The sequence below is a fragment of the Accipiter gentilis genome, chromosome 29 (genome assembly GCF_929443795.1).
Source record: "Accipiter gentilis chromosome 29, bAccGen1.1, whole genome shotgun sequence".
NCBI classification, from domain to species: domain Eukaryota; kingdom Metazoa; phylum Chordata; class Aves; order Accipitriformes; family Accipitridae; genus Astur; species Astur gentilis.
This window is the reverse complement of record NC_064908.1, coordinates 12,710,833-12,725,916: the sequence shown is the minus strand read 5'-3', so window position 1 is coordinate 12,725,916 and position 15,084 is coordinate 12,710,833. Positions and strand designations below refer to the sequence as shown.

Sequence of the window (15,084 nt, the reverse complement as noted above, 5' to 3'; positions counted from 1 at the left end):
GAAGACACACCACTGCTGCCTTAGTTGCTCTCTGAACAGGCACCGGTATGCAAAAACCTGATTTAAAAGCAACTTCCCAGAGGTACTGATTTCAAAACATTTTTTTATCACCATTATGTAAAAAGGTAGCACTTATAGACCCATCACAAAACTTCTGCCTTTGAGGTGCTTTAGGTTGTTAGTGCTGGAAACCCTGGGACTGAGGCACCTCCAGCAGCTGAGATTTACCCAGCTGTTGAATTGTGGCCACTTTCCTGAGACCCTGCACCAATCTCTTTCCTATTCTTTTTATTCCTTTTTCTTGCTTTTCAAGGCTTTTAACAGAGCTGTCCTCAACTATGCAATGTTTCTCTCTCTGTGCTCGCAGCAGCCCAGGGAGGTCCAGGCTGGCAGATTATTGACTTTGTCCTCTACATGACCTTGAAGCTGGGGAAGGTTAATGCTACTGGCAGATGGGCTTTTCTTCTGCAAATCATGCTTTGCTGTCATTTATCCCAATTCTCAGCCTGAGCTGCGATGGCAAAGAACAACTTGTTAAGGAATTGCTTCTTTCCTACCATGTTCAATTGCTCTCAGTCTCAGGCAGTTCGTATTGATTGACTGCAACTACTCAAGATGTTTTGCAAAAGGCACTTAGCGAAATTCATTCTGGGGATTCTTCAGTGTTTTTTTACTGCCCGAACTACACGTGTGATACAGCCAGGGGAAGGTTTAACTTTCAGAGGGTCAGGGTAAGAGCTGTCATGGAAGTGGAATTTCCATTTTGTCAAAAGTTCTACTTTTCAGCATGGTACAAAAATGAAAAATTGCGAGTTTTCCCACAAAATAAAATTTGTGTTTTAAATTTGGGTAGGTGGAAACATTTTTACACTTTGGTTTTGTTTTGGGAGGCTAGTCGGATTATATAAATAGAAAGAAATTTCAAAATGAAAAGGTACTCTGAGAAACAACAGCATAAGCCTAAACCAACATTTTTTAAAATGATGTTGTGGAGCAATTTAACTTTTATTTGAAATCCTTTTTTCCAATCCCTCCAAAACATTACAAAAATCACTGTTTCCATGCAAAATGTCTGTTCCAAGATTACAACCCCATGCAATACCAAACCAGAAACCCTGCTATGACAATTCCTGTTCCATAGATTCACTACACTACCTCATTAAATTACATAAACCATCTACAAAGTAGTATTTCCCAAAGGACAAACACTCTTCCAGAAAAGTTTCAACCTGTTCCTGTCAAGTATCAGTCGGTCCAGAGAAACCAGCTGCTTTTTCTTGTTTTGTTGATTTTTTATCTGACACTGGAAGTCTGTGCTAATATTTGGGGAGGCCAAGGGAGCATTCACGCAGTGCTGTTCCTGCAGCCAGCCAGATCCAGGCGGGCATCAATGCAAATGCCTCTAGTTTTCAGCTTTTACATAATGTCTCAGCTACAGTGTGGAGACCACAAATGCAATCACGCTAATGAGGGCTTGCTCTGTTCAGAGCTGTCACTGCAAACCACATCTTGGCGATGATGCCAGCACATCATGATGGCCTGCCTCTGAGACATCACCCTCTGCAATGCAAGACCAGAGCCTCATCTGTACTGGCATTTTGCATGGGTCAAATTAAGCACATAGTGAAATCAGGGCACATCCCCATTACAAATGAAATGAAATAGCTTGGATGCAACAGCCCTTTGGAGCTTCATCTCCATCTGGTTTTATGACCTGGGTAAAATAGATGCTTTAATAACTGGAACATGTTCAGCTATTTACATGAGAGATGAAAGCAGACCTGCATGGGTGTTTGGTTGGCTGCTCATTTATTCACCCAAACGAGTAAATAATATCAAAGCTACCTGCTGCACAGTGAACACTTTCAAACAATAATGCATGCCAACATGTTTGGAGAGAAGAGAAGAGAATGTTCAGTTTTCCTTTGGAAATTTGCTTTCTATAACAAAGGCAAATATGTGTGTATGTTTCTGTTTGAACCACAATATTTTCTCCATTTCTAGTATTGGGGAAAGTTGTTCTGTGTCTTCCAAAACCAAATCAACTTCTTCTTTGCTGGGTAAATGGTGAAAATATAATTGTTCACACAGTCTCATCCCCCCCTAGACTCATAAACCACAAAGTATGGAAGACGGGCACTGCCAGCGCAGGTGAATGACCACTTGGGCTGTGCAGAGGAGAGGGCTGGGAGCTGCTCACCCAGCAGAGCTCTTGGCTGCACGGATGGACATTTACAGCACATGGCTGTACCTGGCACCCAGATCCCATCAAGAGGTGTTCATGTCACCAGCCAGCCTTTCCTCCTGAGCCTCCTTGTGCCCCGCAGAAAAAAAAAAAAAAAAAAAAAAATCCTGGTTCTGTTGCTGAAGGTTTCAACAGTAAATGAAACCATCTTGTGTCTTCCAAGTTCCAACTACCGCTGAGACCAAGTGAAATCTCTAAATGCATGGAGAGAAGCAGGAGTGACAGTGACTGTGGGGCTTGCAGAGAATGAACCTCTTCCAAATTCCCTTGTTTTCTGAACACCCCAGCCTTCAGTCTCTGTCTCACTGCACCGTCTCACTCTCACTTTCAGAAGCTATGATGGTTTTTGTGCTTTCTCTTGGGCAGTAAGAAAGCCTGGGGCAACTCACGTATCCATCACTGCTGTGGAGACTCTGAATAGGAAGAGAAGAACAAGTGACTGGTTTCTTTTTAAATTGTACAGCTGGGAGCCTCCTCTCAGCATCACCCCAGCTCCCCTCCTGAAATTGCTTTGATATTCAACAAACACTCGCTTTTTTAAACAATACTGTCCTAACCCCTTATTATAATGCCCAGAACCACTTGCAGGCTTTCTGAAACTCATTATTATAATTACAATTAAGAATCATAGGACTCTGTGCTTTGTGCCAAGAATACATATGCACAATTTTTTGTAGAGGAGCCACAGAGAGAAAGAGTGAGGGAGAAATGCAGCTTCAGTGCTGCTCAATTCAGGAGCAGGAACTCCCACCCCATTTAATTTTCCTTCTTTTGTTTTCCAATTTAACTTGTAGCTGCTGAAATCCAGGCTAATATTTGCTTTGTCGTCCGTGCTTTCCTTTGGCTTCAATCCAGGGAACCTTGAGCTGTGCCCTGGTTTAGTGCACCCCCTCCCCAGCTCCAGCAGCCTCTGCCCCTGGGTGAGGAGGCAGGTCTGCTGGCAAGATGCAGCGCTCAGGACCCGTCAATCACAGCAGAGGTAAGAAGCACGCACCGCACGTTGGAAATTGCTGCAACAGTACTTAGCAGATGCAAAACAAACATGCTGGGCAAGTGAACACAGCATCGGGCTTAGTTTTATTAAAGCTTCGTCTCATGGGTCACAAAAAAACGTAGAGAGGGCTGTGGGGTTTTTTGGTAGTGTTATCCCAATATACTACTGACACCACACATAAAGAGGGAACTGTGATTCAGCTTTTGCCAATGCAAGCCCTGGAACTAGCTCTCCCTCTTTTTCAAACAGTGTCTGATGTTGATCTCACTTATCACTGGCTTCCACGGAGATGTCGCTGACTGGTGCTTAGAAAAGTGAGATGGATCAGGCCCTTTCTTCTGAATAAATATCAGATCTGATTCACCACTCAATTGCTTCTGTTTTACCTCTGTAGAACGTCATTGATTATAGAAGGATTTGCAAGTTTAAAACTAGAGTAATTCAGTGATTAATCCCAACCAAAGCCTTTCATAAATAGAGAGCAATACTCCAGCACTATTCAATATTCGACACATCAATGGAGTGCTCTGTAATACGATTCAGTGGCATTTAGACTTTCCTTCCCTTTATTCAGGGCAGTGCTGGGATACATTTAGTTTAGCTAACCCAGACTTTTCTCGTCTATCTCTTCTCCCTGCAAAATGTCAGGCACGTTCTTATTGAAACAAAGGCAGAACTCTCCCGTCCAGTGACCGTCCTGTTCAACCTAGCAGCTGAACCCTGGGAAAGGCTGACCACACATGTGGAGATGTCTACCAGGACCAGAGGCCGCCACAACGTGATGGGGGGAAGGAAGAGGGACTCTCAGCCTCATTGCTAGGTCTGAACATATCTGAAGCCCATTTCAACCCCTGGGCTGGAAGCTCCTACAGCACCTTCCAACAGAATTAAGGCTAGTCCAGAGAGTGGAAAAGCTTATGTTAGAACTGGCTGGCTGTAAACATCAAAACAGTTTGCTCAGGCTCAATCTTGCTCATATAGGTCAGTCCCACACAGTATATCCAGAAATATTGGGTGATGAGAAGCAGTTGGAGCAAAGAAATACCTTGATTTTGAAGGTGTTAAGCATTTCTATGGCTTCTTCTGGTAGCACTGATTTTTGGATCCCACAAGAAAACCACAAACCACTCTCTCAAATGCTATATAATCTGAATATAAATAAGAGTTCCAGGTGATGGAAATATTTGGGGGTTTCGGTATTTGGTTTTGGTCTAAAGAAAACTGAAATAAACATGTTGGGGAAATTTCCCACCAATGGCAACCTCCCCCCACACTGACAACATAACTGCTCAGCTTCACTGAGTAGCTGCCAGGTGGTTTATGGCTGCAGGGCAACCCATTTCTCTCTGTAGGGTTTTTCCCCTGAGTCATGGTGCCTAAGGAGGCGGACCCAAGACTTTCAGGATCCAAATCTTGTTTCTGGTTCCCACCATTTTTATAGCCAAGAATCTTGCACCCTTGCTCTCCCTTGGAGATCCTGGGGTCCACTCAAAGCAACGGACCCTGAAGTTCCACTGGGTAAATGGTCCCAGGATGCAAATTCAGTTTCAGAGGCAGACAAATGACAGTAATAGCAGTCCATCTGTTCACCAACCCACCAGACCTGTGTGAATTGCTGGACCAGCTTTGGTTGATAGCTGCCGACAAACATGGAGTTCAGGCATGTGCAGCTCTTCTAGCTGTTGTCACTCCTTAGCTTGCAAGTTCCCTTGAGAAAGGGTCACCAGCAAGGCAGGTATTTCTGTAGTGCTTTTACAGTGCTTCCATCCACTTCCTCCAACTCTGAACAGCCACAGAAGAACCAACTCCTGAGCACCAGCCATCAGCCACGGCCAGGATGGGAGACAGGAGAGAAGTGATCTCTCTTTCTCTTCACATGAGCTTCACTGCCTCGTGATTCCATTTTTTGCCTTCTAGCAGGACTCCTGTCAGCTGCCTCCAGAAGATGTGCCTACTTATTTCCTTGTTTTTCCACTCGAGATAAGTGTTCCTCTTCAGGTATCGGGACAGCCCCAGCCTCTGCCTCAGCAAGGCCTTATTCACTTCTTCTAGTACAATCATGATGATTCCAGCCTTTCCTTCAACAAGCTGCCAGGACTGGGCAATGTCAAACTCAAAGCTACACCACTTACTTTCCAGGAAGTTAGTAGAGATGACCGCGATGACATTCCTGCTACTCAGAAAACCTTCTTGGATGATATTGGTGACAATGGGTATCCCTGGTAGGAAATCCCTGTAGTAAAGACAAAGCTGGAAGGGAGGTGTTCCTCCTTCTAAGGGTTCAACCAGCTCTTTTATCACCCATTCTTGGTCTTTGCTGGAGTGGATAACAAATGCATCATAGGTGTCACCCCTTTCTGCAGAGTGTTTACACCCACTGAGCAGCACCAATGAGTAATATAGCTGGAAGTAGTACCTGTAAATCAGGAAAAGGAACACCACTGCAGCAAGCAACGTGATCACTGAGAATGACACTGTACTTGCATTGAGATGGCAGGACGACAGATCAAAGCTAGACAGGCTCACACTATTCATGGATGCAGGCGTGTGGCATATCATCAACTCCTTGTTCTGCAGTAGCTCCTGCTTTTCCTTGATCCATTTCAGAAAGTTCAAGTATACACAAGAGCATTCAAACAGGTTTCGAGAGATATCTAACTGGACCAGACTATCCGGCAGGATTTCCAGGGCTGACTCCAACAGAACACTCAGCTGGTTGTTGCTAAAATCCAGGGCTGTGAGGGCTCGGAGTGGCTTGTAGACTACAGGATCAAAGCTCAGCAACTTATTGTTGCTGATGTTTAGCTCTTTTAGTTCAGAGAGGGCATCAAATGTACTTTGATCCACCTGTACTAATTTGCAACTTGAAATATCCAAGGTGTGGAGGTGACTTAGGTTTTTGAAGTTGTTGGCCAATTTATTGTTCTCAAAGGAGTTGCCTGCCATCTTGAGCACTTGCAAAGAGTTCAAGCCACAAAATGTACACTGGGATTTAACAAGAGTTCTGGTATAGGAAATATCAAGGTAAATGAGTTTCTGAAGGGATAGAAAGACAGGGTAGGAGCCAGGACCGAACAACTTTGTGTGCTGAAGGTCCAAATATAACAAATCCTTTACATTAGTGAAATCTCCAGTCACACTGATGTCAGAATTGAAGCTTAGGTTCAAGTATTTCAAATTTGGACACTTGCGAAACTGAGGGGAACAGCAGCCAGTGAAGGTGAGGCGATTCTCACTCAAATCTATGACCTCCAGGTTACTCAGACTCTCAAATTTCTGCTGGAAGCTATTGAGGTGTTTGCTCTTGGTAATACGAAGCACTCTCAGCTCCTTGAAAAGAGAGAGCTTCACGGCGGGCACTTCCTTAAACTTGCATTTCTTGCATTCCAGCTGTTTCACTTGAGAGAACATAGGAACCTCTGACACCTCTTCAAGTTGGAGGTCCACCAACCGAATACTGGAGACATTACCTATGCAGTTAAAAAGAGTGTCTGTGTTATTCTCAAATCCTCTGAAACAGATTAAGACAAACTCTTGCATTTGTACCTGGCACAGTCCACTCAAGAGTCCGCTCTGAAAGTCTACCAGTCTCTGACTGTTGCTGAATTCTCCAACTATTAGTCTGGTGACCTGTAAACCAGTCAGGCCTTGAAGAGAAGTGTGCATCACATTGAAGTTCTCAAAAGAGGACCTTAGAACCAGCTCACCAAGGTGAATCTTTGCAAAGGACCCTGGCTGTATGTATTTTATATTATTCAAGGAAAGTACCAGTGTGAGATTCAGCCTGTTTGCTTCCCTCAGGGCATCAAGGTCTCCTTTGGAGATATATGTGATCTTGTTAGAGAGAAAGCTCAGGTGCCTGAGAGAGGTCAGGTTGGTGAAATACTTGGGAAGCTTCAATGAAACAATGTTGTTGTGGCCCAGATTCAGCTCCTGCAGGGTATGCAAGTGTCCAATGGGTAGGTCAGTCAGAGAGGTTATGCTGGTTTCCACCAGTACTAGTTTTTTCAGAGATGTTAAGCCATAGAAGGCTGCTGTCCCCCAGTACTGGAGGGGATTGGCAGTTAAAATTAAGGTGGAAAGTTTATGAAGATCCTCAAAGGAGTTATCTTCTATTGTATGGAGTTGGCACCTGTTGGCCAGGAAAAGAGAATAAATGCGCATGAAACACTGTCCCTTTCATGTTCACTAATGCTACAGCACTAAGCGCTGGTGCAACATTCTCAGGTTCAGCCTCACATTGGGGGTTCGTTTGGCTTTACTGTGCTGGGCAGAGCCAGCACCCCTGAATGTGCAAAGGGAACCCTTCCACAGCAGAGGACCTTCTCTCACTTCCTTCTCCATCTCTAAATCTGAAGTTCAATTGCAAAGCAAGAGATGTTGAGCCATGGTGAAGGGCAAAAATTCACGCAGGCAGCAGGAAAGAAGAATTCTAGCTTTCTGTTCAGGCCAAAGTAACACTGTAATAACCATCATTGATGGCAGGGCCAACCAGATACAGCACTCCCTTACACCTTGCACCTTCACAGCCTTCAGACTGCACCTCAGCCACTTCGGGGCAGTCCCACTGGCACCAGCATGATGCAGCAGTGGCAAAGCTCACAACTCTGTCAGCAGTTTTGCTGATAATATCTGAGAGGGAACAGACCCCAGGCTATGTTGGCTCTAAAGGAGGAGAGGAAGAGGGGAAAAAGAGGGTGGCCACCTAAAGATGGTTTCATATAGGAAGATCCAGAATTTGAGACCCAAATCCATTCGGCAATGAATTCAAGCAAAATTAGTTTTATATTCCAGATAGTGCCTTACAGCAAACCTGCTCTGCCACTCAGCCACTTTGGAGCTGTAACTGTGATGGGACTGAGTGACATTTTTCAGTGAAACAATTTACCCAGAGAAACTGTTGTCTCAAGTCAATGGAAATTATACATCAATTCAAATTTGCTAATAAGCCTCCCCCATCTCCTCCCCCAGACATGTGAGAAGGGAAAAGAGAATATGTTGATATTTTAAAACAGCCTTTTAGAAAATGAATGTACCTTCATTTTATTTTTTTTAAACTGATTAGAAAAACAGCTCACCCAAGATGTTCCACTTCAGAGTTTTTGTAACAGTGAAAAGTCTGACATTTTTCTTGTTCAGAGAGAAGTAAAACATATTCCTTCTCCTTCTCACATCCCAACCTACAAGATCAGACTGACAGATCCAGCTCTGTGCAGAGAGTATGCACTCTGGAACTGAAGTAAAAGCTGTACATCACTTGACCATGGGGATGTGCAGAGACAGACACAGGGATAAAGTCACAAGCAAAAAAAAAAAAGAACAGCCAAGACCAACAGACCCCAAAATAAGCAACCATGGTGGCCCAGCTGGTGAACAAGTTTAACCAGTATCCACATAAAAGAGCTCAATACCTTGTAAGATCCAGAAGCTGAAGTTCAGGGACTGATGAAAAATAATTTGACCCCAGTGATTTCAGATTGCTGAAACTGAGATCCAAATTCTGGGTGGTATTTGGGACTTCAGCAGGAACTCCAGAGACGTTCAGTCCCATGCATCTGAAAGTTTTGTTAGGGATGACCTGTAAGAGTGGCAGATCCAATCATGGTCAACATCTGCTCTTATGAAGTGCGAGAAAATTACACTGTCAGGAAAGCAGGAGTGGAATGACTAACCTTGTAGTTAATTTCTAAATGAGCTGCCCTGAGTTTTAGGAAATAATCTTATATATCCTAAGCATTTTTCCCACTTCTAATAGAACCAATCCTACTCTTCAGAAAGAGCTACATTTCTTGCTGGTTGAAGCAGGTGCAAAACTACAGGACAGTGTTCCTTGAGGCTATGGATGAACTGGCAGCAACCTTTGTGAGACCCAGCAAAACAAACACACAAGGATGCATTTTCTGTCCAGGATCAGCTGTCAGCTTTGTTACACTGCAGATAAGCAGGCAGTTCTAAACGAAGTTATTCTGTAAATAATAATCGTCGGCAAAAGTTTGCAAAAGGCAGTTGATTAGTGCCAGGTAGTTGGGGTACTGGTGAAATCATTCTACAGTACAAATCAGGCAAAAATACTGTATTTTGCAGAAATTATAGACAAGGCTTGGATCTCTTCCAAGGGAAACATAATCTATTAGATTAACTGTACTGCAGTAACCTCAGGGGTACAGAAAGCCAACAAGAAAAATGGTTCATGCTGCTGGTTCTGGTTCTTAGATGTTTTTGAGACCAGCATTTACTTCAAACGATTCAATTGCCTTGGTAACAGCCTTGGAAAAAAGATGGGCTTTTGTAAGACAACTAACACACAACAGACTTGATGCACAAATCTCCCAAGCAGAGGGAAAAGTTGCATCAGAGAAACAGAAGGATTTTGTGCTCATTTAGAGATCACGTACCTCCAAACAGGGATTGAGGCGGTAGCCTGCCAGCTGTGATGGGACAAGAGCCAGTTGCAGCAGCACCATGAAAGTCCACAGGGCAAGAGATCCTCTCCTGGACATCTTCAGGGGGGCCAGGCATGCAGGAGAAAGCAGCATGGGTATCACTCAAGGACCTGGAGTGAGAAACCTTCTGAAATGCCAAGGACTGTGTTTCACCACTCCTGCTTCTCACTGCATGTCGCTGAGAGTTGCAGAGACCAAGGAGGGAAGTGAAACCAGTAGCTGCCTGGTTTTTAGACATGCTCTGAGTGAATTGCTGTTCTTGCAATTGTTTTTTGTTTTTTGTTTTTTTAAAAAAAGCTTTCTTAAAAAACAAGAAAAAAGGAAGTAATGAGATGTGTAGTTTGGACTAGAAATCAAAGAGGAATATGGATTGTATCAGTGGGTCACTTGATTGCCTCAGATTAGCTCTGGTCAAATTGGCAAAAAAAGGGAAACTTTGGGAAATTCTGAGTCCAATTTCTGGAAGGTCATACTTAACATTCCATAATTCAAATGCACTGGATAGAGCAAATGACTCTGCCTTTGTACCCCTGCCATGCTCCCAGCTACACCACACTGGCAAGTAGTAGAGAAGTACTCAGCTGTGGCAAATGTTTTCCTGAGCCAAGTAACAACAGGTTTACCTATGGCTGACCTCTTATGAACACACATGTAGGTTTTATCCACCTGTTTGGAGCTCAGTATTACAATTATTGCAGGAACAAGCTGCACATGGCCAGGCACAAGGAGTAAATACTAGAGATTCATAGAGCAGTCAGAGCCCAGGACCTTATGCACCTCCTTACCCTTTTCTTGGGTGGGTTCCTGGGGGCAGCAAGCTGGGAGAGGCACAGGCACCCCAGCTGGGCTTAGAGCTGCTATCTGCCCTGGTCACGCCTGAATCTGTGTTTGATGCCTTGCTACAAAAGTGAGTACATCTCAATACCGTCCTTAATTTATGGTGCAGACACAGCTATTGTTTCTGGAAGAAGCTTTGTAAAACCTCACAGTTGGCAATATTAATTTAAATCAGCTGTGAACCTTCTAATAAAGCTCCCTGCCTTCATTTACTCTGATAAATGGTAGTGCATTCATGTATCTACTCCTGTCTTTCTGTAGATAACTAAGAAGTGTTACTGGGGATCCAGCCATAGGGTTGCTGGGTATTATTAACACCACATAGACAGAGAGGCTGCAAAAATGTGAGATGGGGGTGGGATACTAGTCTAGAAGTAGATGGAATAGGCAATGACTGCTCATGAAAGTCTGTGAAAATTAATATTAAATATAAACTGCAGTATGATTCCAGTGAGCAATCCACTCACAAAGAAAAGTTTAAAATATGACGGGAGGTGGATTGGACTTCTTTGGCAGGTCAGTAGAGGGCCACTGAGAGATGGGGAAATCCTAAAATAACAGATGATCTCTGCAATGAAAAACATATGGCAGCACAATGGAGACTAAAACTGATGCTCTGATGTGCAGCCAGATAGTGCCCATTAAGCCAGCAGACAAAAAGTTTGTTGAAATTGGGCAAGTTCTACAAAATCCTTGTTCTGAAAAGCCTCTCATGATTGCAGGTATTTCCTTTTACAGATGGAATCAAAACTGAGTGGAAACAATTGCTACTGCTTCTGTGCCTGGATTAAGGAAATTGGCAGAGCATCATGTGTCTGCAGAGAGGACAAATGAGTGCATCTTTTAGTATTCAATATGCAGAATGAAGCAATCCACATTTAATTTTTATCTAAAGCTGAGATGAGCCTGAAGTATGCTCCAGAAATTATCATTTCAATGGAGACTCACTGAAGATGCTGGAGAGTTTGGGAGCATCACAAAATCGGTCCAACAGCCATGCTCAGGGGTCAAGTGGAAAGTACGGCTTGAAGGACATTCAAAGAATGTGCTGCTTCTAACATAAGGGACAGTTTCACAATAACCATAGTAATTTGCTCAAGGACAAATCATATAGAAACTGCAGGGGATGGGGCACAAGCAGAAAACATGCAAGCTAGCAAATCAAATCCAGCCACCAGTTTAGAAAGTCAATGCTGGTTAACTTCATATTCTTCAGCTTGCATGCAACAATGTGCAATGACTGTAGAAAGCCATAATGTCTATGTAATTGCCTCTTTCGGTTCACAAGAAACAAAAGTATTATTTGGAATCCTTTAAAGTGACAAGAATAACATCTAAAATGAAACGTGATTCACTATGCTGCAATTTACTGGTGGGATCATCAAAGATCTTTTAGAAAGGAGGTGTTACAGAAAATCTCTGTTTCTAAAAACACAGGCCCAAGTAATCTTTGTTCTCCTGAACATTATTATAAGTAACACAACAGCAGACAGCGAATACTCAACCTCTGTGATCTGAAGCAAGGTATTACATAGCATAAGATGGCCACAGTGTAGCTGGACTGACAAAACATCATGTCCTTGCTTATATTAAAAGAAAATAATTTGTAAACTCCAGCCAAAAAGAAAAGTTAGCTAAACTCTTGGATGAGACAACTGGTGATCGCCATGAAAACGCAGAGGGCTGTCCATATCTAAGGTGATTTCAAGGTCACAGCTAACCCGGTATCACATGTGGGTCAACAGCTATTACCTGGAAGAGAGGATATATTTTCCTCAGTAGTCATCCTAAGGAGTTCGCCAAGTCTATCTGCAAATGGAGGCTGAGAAGCATGGCAAGAATTATTTCAAGACTAAACAAACCAGGTCTTATTTTAACTGAAAGGACCATCTGTAACAACTATTTGTTTGTGAGTCATGGATCAGACAGGAGAGATCATTCCTAAGATGCTGGCGCTTATACAACAAAGTATTTGTGGAGCTAGAGATGGGGAGGACCTCAAGAACTTCCCAAAGTACTTGAGAAGCTCAGGCATGTTGTCAGGCAACACCAGCTGACCCAGTATTGCTCTCAGATGGGTTGCAGCACTGGCCATATTTGCCTTCCTGACTGGCACGGTATCAGCTAATATGACTGGGCTTAGCAGTCACCTGTGGTGAATTAAGTTTAAATCATGTCACATTGCAGCTGGGGTCTAGGCTCGGATGTGTATACAGTTACCAAGTCCTTGAGGTTCAGCTGACACATCGCCAGTCCTTATACTCAGCAAGTCAGTCACCTGTCCAAGTCTAAAAAGTTGTCTGAGTGCATAGGAAAAGCAAAAGGAAATGTCTCAAAAATTTAACAGTATGTTGAATTTTCCCAGCCTTTCTGCTGGGAAAAACAATTTCTATAAATCACAAGGAAAAATGGGGGGGGGGGGGGGGGGGAGGATATCTGAAAATTGCTTTAAGATCCTTTTGCTGCAAATTCCACAAACACATTGCTTCCCGGAACTGGTGAGTCACCGCCTCACACAGCAACCCGACTGACCTGGCAGACACTGGAGAGAGACAGCGCTGAACCACACGCACCCTGCACCAAGGCTGGTGAAGGAGCTGAGAAACTGGTATCATCAGAACAGGTCCTTACTAGAATGCCTTGATGCTTTTAACTCTCACTTGTGACGCTTCTCCATACGAAGTGGGTGTAATAACCTCACACTTGATGGAAGATCAGCCTGGAAGACCTATTGCCTTTGCTTCTGGATCTCGTACCTTTGAAGAAGAGAACAACATTCAGATTGAGAGAGAAACTCTGCATTTAGTTTGGGGTGTTAGACAGCTTCGCTGCTGTCTGTCTGAGCAATGATTGACTCTAGTTACAGATCATTTAGCTGCTAGTTTCAAAGCAAGGAGCATCAGTAATGCAGAATGCTTGTCATGCCTGTGACTGTAAGTGACAGGTAAGGACATGGAGGTGGAATCAAGACAGTGTCTACATGCTATATAGCACAGACCAAGCCCCAGCCCATTGCAAATGGTGCCACCTAAACCAAAGAGAATCCAGCATAGCTAAGGTGTTTCCCATTGCAGCAAAGGGCAGATACTGGTGTACACAGGTGAAAGAAAAAAAACCCAAAAGCTAGTGTCCAAGTTAGTTTGATGAAAAGCAGCCAAGCCTACATTGAATTAGGTAATGAGTGTCATCAGATGGGGTATTCCCCAAAGCCAAGGTCATGTGAATACCCCAGAACTATTCAAAAGCTATTAGGGAAGAACTGTGTCAAGTAACCAGGGACAAATACACAACTAGAAGAAGTGATTAATCAGTGTCAAGATAGTCACTATCTGTGGCAGCTACTCCATATGGACTATGTCAGGTCAGTTAGGAGCCCTACATTTTACTGAAGTCAATGTTTAATCTAAATGGTTGGAAGGATTTCACACAGATGGTGGAGGCATCCAGACTTGCTTGCCAAGCTTTCGTGGACAGGCAGTGAGTGGTGGTGGAGCTCCCTTGACCCCTGGAGAGAGACAGGCTGGCACCAAACAGCCCAGCAGCTCCCTCCCCTTCTGCCTCAGATGACCCATGGTTGCCCCTCGGCTGGCCACAAAGCCGGGGATTCACAGTCATCATCGATGTGAGGATGTTCACAGTGCCTTGGCATGAAATGCCCTGTGCTTAGAAGGAGTATAATTACCTTTCCACCACCGTAAGAAAGGTGGATTTACCACCTCAGACCAAAGCTAGCTTTTGCTACTGAAGCAACAATAGGACTAATTTTCTTTTTCGTTCCCCCTCCATTACATCCTTATTATGGTATCTTGTAGCCTAATTTACATATGTTTTGTATTACTGTGGCTTTGCGTTATCCTGCATATTCCACCTCCTTTCCCCCAGTTCTCTTGATAATAACGAGTCTGCTGTAGGGCAAGGATTTATTCAGACTATCAAATACAAAAGATGTGTAGGGCATGGAGGACTGCAGATCTCAGACTTTTTAAACTGGATGCAAGAAAGGTTGATCTGGGGACTCAGTGCCACTACCGATGCATGGTTAAATGCTAAGCCCCTACCACATTGCTCTGACACTCTAGGAAAGTTTGAAACAAGAGGTAGCTCTAATGAATTGTGGTTACCTAGAGAGATTACAGAACCCTGCTTTGAGAGAAAACCAGCCAGCTCCGAAACATAAGAGCAAAAAGCTGTGTAGCAGACATGCTTGCTGCAAGTACAGAGAGCACTGCCACAGGCAGTGACCAACGCTAAGACTCTTGAGCCTCTTGTTTATGATTTCATTATCATGACTTGACACTACATGACAGGAAAATGTTGCAACAACTGCGGCAGAAAGTGCAGACACAGCTCCTGCAAGCCGTGGTGAAGTTCTTGTATATGCGTTACCTAGTGAGAAAATGTTAACCATCTCCTGGGGTTAGTTCATAGCATGCTTTATACATCAGCTTTTAGACATTATGATTTTTATGCCATTTTACTCTACCAGGAGAATTACATAGAATATTAATTGTCCACATAGTTGAGAGCCCACTTCCATTACTTACAAAGCAATAAATTCAAAAAGA

General features: G+C 43.6%; 2 protein-coding genes across 3 annotated transcripts in view; both read right to left on the bottom strand.

Moving 5' to 3' along the window:
- Positions 1-3,301: 3,301 nt before the first annotated feature.
- Positions 3,302-9,865, bottom strand: TLR4 (toll like receptor 4). 2 transcript variants are annotated; one of them, XM_049832487.1, is made up of 3 exons: positions 9,635-9,865; positions 8,651-8,817; positions 3,302-7,371 (listed from the first exon to the last, which is right to left on the bottom strand). In XM_049832487.1, the coding sequence occupies exons 1-3, from the start codon at positions 9,773-9,775 to the stop codon at positions 5,112-5,114; spliced, it is 2,568 nt and encodes an 855-aa protein (XP_049688444.1). In that variant the 5' UTR covers positions 9,776-9,865; the 3' UTR covers positions 3,302-5,111. The 2 variants fall into 2 exon arrangements, with proteins under 2 accessions (XP_049688444.1, XP_049688445.1); XM_049832488.1 differs by having other exon boundaries at positions 8,651-8,794; positions 9,635-9,699.
- A 3,351-nt stretch (positions 9,866-13,216) lies between these two features.
- LOC126052371 (lactosylceramide alpha-2,3-sialyltransferase-like) overlaps positions 13,217-15,084 on the bottom strand; it is a 55,658-nt gene continuing 53,790 nt past the window's right edge. The window contains 1 exon segment of the mRNA XM_049832925.1: positions 13,217-13,275. Within this exon segment, the coding sequence (XP_049688882.1) occupies positions 13,217-13,275 (59 nt within the window).